This window comes from Marmota flaviventris, chromosome 3, assembly GCF_047511675.1.
Source record: "Marmota flaviventris isolate mMarFla1 chromosome 3, mMarFla1.hap1, whole genome shotgun sequence".
Taxonomy (NCBI): domain Eukaryota; kingdom Metazoa; phylum Chordata; class Mammalia; order Rodentia; family Sciuridae; genus Marmota; species Marmota flaviventris.
The window spans coordinates 61,802,701-61,809,279 of NC_092500.1; the positions used below are offsets into that span (position 1 = coordinate 61,802,701).

At 29.1% G+C, this 6,579-nt stretch overlaps 1 protein-coding gene across 1 annotated transcript; it reads right to left on the reverse strand.

The window, feature by feature from the left end:
- Positions 1-4,566: 4,566 nt before the first annotated feature.
- LOC114078819 (olfactory receptor 6C6-like) lies at positions 4,567-5,514 on the reverse strand. The gene has a single exon (XM_027919864.3). It carries the CDS (start codon positions 5,509-5,511, stop codon positions 4,567-4,569), a length of 945 nt encoding a protein of 314 aa, XP_027775665.3. The 5' UTR covers positions 5,512-5,514.
- Positions 5,515-6,579: the final 1,065 nt, after the last annotated feature.

Below are 6,579 nucleotides of genomic sequence, written 5' to 3' on the forward strand. Positions count from 1 at the left end.
GATTCCATTTCATTGCTGTACTCCAACTTATTTATTCATAATATTTATTGATAGGTATTAGGGTTGTGTCCTGTTGTTGGTTACAATAAATAAATCTACTATGAATACTTGACAACCAAATTTTATGAAGATATGGTTTTTCTTTTTATTTTTTTTTCCATAGTAAATATCCATGACTGTAATGGCTTGGCTATATGGTAGGTAAATGTTTGGTTTTTAAAGAAAGTACCATACTATTTTCTAAAATAGTAATATAATTTTACATTCCATCAGCAGTGTGTGAAGTTTTCATTAACTCCACATTTTACCAACACTTGTTTTTGCAAAACTGTTTTTATATTTAACCATTCCAAAAGTCATATAGCTGTATCTCATTGTAATTATAATTTATTTCTCTAAAGGCTAGTCATGCTGATCATCATTTTTATGCTTATCTTCCATTTATATAATTCCTTTGATAAAATCACTTTTTAAAATATGTGCCCATTTTAATTTTTTAACACTATTATTACATTTTGGGATACTTTATGCACTATAGATACACATCCTTTTTCAGATATACAATTTTCATATATATATATCCAATGTTGTGGTTTGTATTTTCAGTCATAGAACAATGTGTTTTGAAGAGCATATAATATTGATTATTTCAATGTATCAATTATTTTTCTTTATGAATCATGTTTTGATCTTACCCAAGATCACATGTATTTTTATTATGTTTTATCTGAAAGTTTTATACCTTTGTTTTTATAGCTATGAGTTATTTGAGTTGTGTTTTATATATAGTATTTATATATTAGTTATTGATCATGGTTGATATTTTTGCATATGGATAGTCATTTTTCAGATATCATTTGTTGAACGACAGACATAGAGAGTAATTATCAAGTTGAAAATGTTAATAGTTCCAAGTTTAAAACAACTATAATCTGTACAAACTATTTTTTATTTCTTATGGAAAGAATTTTCAAACCTACATAATGTTATCATCTATAAAAACCCTTCTATTCTTGGTTGTCTTTCAACTAGTAACTGTTTTATCTAAACATGTACAAGGAGGTCTGATCTAAAACTAATCTGTGACATCACTAATGGTAGAGCTACAGATCTATTCAAGTATTTCCTTTCCAATAATTATGATATTGTAGAATGACCATTCCTTCTCAAAACCAATATTTAGTTAGAAAAGAAAAACTTTGCTCAGAATTTTTTAAAAGATTGCTACTGAATTCATGTCTCTCTATTCTTCAAGGTGCGTAGTCTACGAGTCTATAATTGAGAGAAAATACAAAAATTAATTTATCAAATACCATCACATGTATGCCTACTGTTATCATAAATATTATTTCATAATTTGCTAAAAATTAGATTAAAACTTAGCAGTAAAGACTTTGATCGAAATTTATAACTTAATAAAGTACTATGGTAAACAAGAAGATTTCTCTGCTATTGTCCATAAAGCATAAACTTAGAGAATGAATAAAGAGAAATGATGATAACATTTACATGTCAATAAAAACTCAAATCAGTTTTGTTCATGCATCCACATATCTTTGAAATACGATGGTGTCAACAAGATGAGAATGGTGAAAAAAATGAAGACATGTTGATGGTACTGATAATACAAGTTACCACTTACAGGGTAAAAAAGTTATCTGAGATCATGGGGTATGAGCTACCTCAGAGTAGAGATAAATATGGAAAAGAATATTTTCATACTGAAAATAAAATATTATCATTTTATACTATGAAGATGTAAACTGGGCTTTCAGAAAGCAGCAATGGGATTTATATAAAATTAGAATTTGGAGGCAAATCTCTTCTCTAGATCACATGAAAATTGTCATAATTCAAAAACAAAGTAGTCATTGTTAGAATTGCTGTATGCTTTAGAATAAAGTGATTGAGGCACAAGGAATGATTGATCTGAGATCACATGCACTCTACTTTTACACTTGGAAGGAAGTCTTGGGAGATCTAACTGAAGACATACAATAGGAAGTAAGTTTACCAAGGATAGGAGAATATGATTCTCCTAATAGATTTACCTGAGAATATTACTTGACATAGTTACAGGGAATGTAAGTGAGTTAAGTCCCAGGACCTGATATATGAGCACATTAGCACATTAATTCACGCTAAACAGAGTGAGTATTCTGTCTTGTGGAGAAAAACTTCCAAAGTCTAGACAGTAGGACAGGAAGTTCTGTGAATTACTTTATGTATATTAATATATATATATATATATATATATATATATATATATATATATATATATATATAATATTCCAAATGAATAAACTAGATCTTTGCAATTAGTTATGATTAAAAACCTGTAAGATGATTCCTAAAGCTTAGCTAAAAGTTGTTTTGTACTTTATGAGAAGTTCACTTACAGATGAAAACATTTAAATATATGTATATATTTTCATATATATATATATATATATATATATATATATATACACACACAAACACAAATATATATAAAGTTAGGCAAATATTCTAAAGTCTTGCTTCTATAGGTGTTATAGTAAACAAGGACCCTAGGAAACCTTGACTTTAGAGAGGGATGAGGAGAGCCTATAAGGAAAGGGATGTGAAAATTGAGGGGAAAACATAATGTTACAACATTTTTCTGTGGGGTAAGTGGATGAATTAAAGGTCTAAAATTAGAAATAAATAAGTATAGAACCCAAGCTATAGATTAATATTTATCATGTCAGAAAGGCAACAGAATATAATTAAAATCATAGTAAAATATCCTAAAATATCTTCATCTTTTTTCATCTTGATCCACCTGAGTCCTTATTTTGATCAAGGGATCTGATTCTTTGGAGAACTACTCATTTAGGTAATTTATTTGTGCCTGAAACATTTTGTTAGATAATAATAAACAACTTTCTTAAAATCATTTAATGTGTATTTTTAGGGAGTGAAAATGGTGAATTAAATCTAATTATACCCATTTGATTTTTTTCACAATAATATCATGTATTGAATATCATACAAACTAAAAGTTTAAGTCTTTTTAGGAAAAAAGAATTAAAGACTTAATTAAACTTTGGTTCATGAAAATAATCAAATAGATATATGCTTCTCACTCTATTCCTTGATTTCTAGACCCACTGTCACATTGATATACTATATCTCAAAATTTATAAATAGTTTAAAACAATGGTTCCTCAATTGTCCTCTGATTCTAAAACACCCCATGCTCAATTTTATTTCCAAGGCTGTACTCCCTAAAATAAAAAGTGCATATTGAAATTTTTATTTTACATATTCTTTCAATAACTTTAGTTGGAAGTGTCAAGAAAGTCTATGTTCTCAAAATACATGATGTGCTTATTAAATAAAGGATATATTGACTATATCTGACATTTTAACAAAAAGCCCGAAGAATAAAGACTTGATACACCATAAAGAACTGATGAATGTATGAGGTCCGTGGATATATTAAATATCGTGATTTGAGTATTACAATATGGGTACATGTATTGACTATCATGCTGTACACCATGAATATGTACAATTTTTATTCATCAGTTGAAAATCAAAAGGGAATTAACATTTAAATATATCTAGGTGGTCTCTATAAAATATTTGGAAATTACTGATTCATTAGGTATAATTCCAAAACAGTATTCTGGCTAATAGTCCCTTTTATGTTTTAATATTTCCACCTCTTTAATTATTGTTGTCTCTACCTGCATCAACATATCAAGTAGCACATTCTTAAATTCTTCACAAACTCAAGTGTTATCCTTTACTGAGTGGTAAACTGCTCCAATAGCATATATTTACTGAATGAGAGAAATGTTTTCATTTCTCCTACATTACATATGGAGAAACAAAGGCAAGAAAAGTTTCCATGTTCTATACAGTGTCCCAGAGAGTGTTTGGTAAAACATTTACTGAACCAAATTAAATATCTCAAAATCCTATTCAAAACATTAGTCTTACTGTCTACAAATGCATATAGTTATCAAACAACCCTATGTTATTTGCACATAATTACACCTCAGTCTTCTTACATATACTTTTTAGTTTAAGCAGAATAATTACTTTCTCCTGAAAGTTATTCCTTGTCTTTTAAATATCACAGAAGTAGTCTTATCTATGCCATAATATTTTTGTAGACCTTTATTATAACACTAATTACACACTGTGTTTGTGACCTTTGGGAAATGAAAAATTATTAAAACTAAGAATTGTACTTTATTCAATGTCTGGAACAAGATAGCTATTCAATAAATACACATTGAATTAATTAGTGAATTATATACATCAAGTTACACTTATACAAAGTTCAAAGTAATGTTTGGGGTAACCTACTATTTTATAAGATGTTAATTGCAATTCAGATTTGAAAATTGTAGGATGTTACCACATAGAGTGAAATGCTTCGTGAGAAGGAATAAAATGAAAAGTGGAATACAGAGTTAAGAATTTTCTAGAGACTCTCCTTCATGATGGAACTATGAGATAGAAAAACATGATCATAACAAATGAATAAAACTGGTTTTCAGTTTTAAAAGTACGTTTGTAATTTTTATCATGTTAAGTTTTATTCTTTGAAAAACACAAAATCTTGTGTAATATATCCCAGAAGACTTCTTTCACCTGCTGGTTCCTTAGAGTATAGATAAAGGGATTTAGTAAAGGGGCAATTGAGGTATACAGCAAAGCTACACCTTTGGATACAGTCACTCTTTCTTTTGCGGATGGCTTTATATACATAAAGATACAGCTACCATATGTCATGGAGACCACAATCATGTGGGAAGTACAGGTGGAGAAAGCTTTGGTCCTTTGCTGTGCAGAAGGGAATTTCAGAATGGTCCTAACAATGCAAGCATAAGAGAGAATCACTAATACCAATGTGATTGCAAGTGTCAGCACAGCTAAGACTAAAGACATCATTTCAAGGACATGTGTGTCTGTGCAAGAGATTTGTAGGATAGGAGATGTTTCACACATAAAGTGATCAATGATTCTGGAAGCACAGAAATCCAGCTTGAGTCCCATGACCAAAGGGGGAAAGATGATTAAGAATCCAGTTGCCCAGGAGCTGAGCACCAGTAGGTAGCACACTCTGCTGTTCATAATGACTGGGTAATGCAGAGGTTTGCAGATGGCGACATAGCGGTCATAGGACATGGCAGTCAAGAGATAAAACTCTGTAACTCCTAGTAAAAGAATAAAAAATAATTGAGCTGCACAGTTATTGTAAGAAATGGTTTTGTCTCCATTCACAATGGTTATCAAGAATCTGGGAATACACACTGTTGTGAATATGATTTCCAAAAAGGAGAAATTACGGAGAAAGAAATACATGGGAGTCTTGAGGCGGGGATCCAGTAAAGTGAGAAGGATAATGATTAAGTTCCCTGTTAGGCTCAATGAGTAATTGAGAAATAGAAACAGAAAAATCACAATTTGCAATTGTGGATCATCTGTCAGTCCTAATAGAATGAAGTCCATTTCCATTGACTGGTTCTTCATTTCTTTCTTGTGAACCTTATCAAATCTGTATAGAAAAAGGAAAAAAAAATAAATACATGTGCATTAGAATACACACACAACACACACATACACAAAAGCAGAGATGGATATAATTTCTCAAATTTATTCATTTGAAATATTATTTTCTAGCCCAAAATATCAAATGACATGAAATTAAATGGTATAGGTTAATTCAAATTTTCCCCTACTCTTTCTTTAACTAATTTTCCCCAAAATTTGAATAATACATATTTTTGTTAATATGCACTTAAGCTTATCACTTACAAATAATCTCCTATCTGCACATATAAATTATGTGTTAATTATTTAAAATTTATTTTATAGTACTTTTTATCAAACTACCCTGGTAGTTCTAAGTTCTTCTTTTAGAATGAGTATTAGTGATGTTTGAAAATCAGGATTATATTACAATTACTGTGTTAGTGACTAAGGTACTATAGATTTCTTATAGTTGAAAATTCTACTCTTAATTTTTTTGAAATATTCTCTGTACTAACAAAGTACTATCACTGTTATCAATTTTCTTGTATTTTTAAATTCAAGTAAATATCCGTTTACAAGCATAGATGACAAACAAAACAAAGAATGATAACATTGCATAAATTAAGTATTTTAATATACAATATTTTGTCATTTTTTTAGATGATCTTTTTGAAACATATATTATTATATATTTATATGATTTTGGAACTTTGTTTTACTGCCACCGTATTATTTACAAAACTATTGAATATGCAGGAGAGAATATTATTTCCTAACTTTTCTACATATAGGAATAATATTTAGTTCCATATTATACCATTCCTCTGTTAGATTAAAAGAGTCCATATGCTTCATTATATGCATTACTGTGAACTCTTAAAAGTAATGGGTTACTAAATTCCTGTGCATTGTCTTTATTCTTTTGCCTTTGTTTTATTAACATTGCTTTCCCTTCCATGTATTAATATTGCTTTTGTTTTATAATCTAATGAGGAAAAAACACTAGCACTTTTCATACAAAATGTGATTTCCCAAAATAAATATTAGTGAGTAGTTTTAATATTT

Bases quoted from the DNA above. Each gene is read 5' to 3' on its own strand.
- LOC114078819 (XM_027919864.3), bottom strand. From the start codon at position 5,511: ATGAAGAACCAGTCAATGGAAATGGACTTCATTCTATTAGGACTGACA.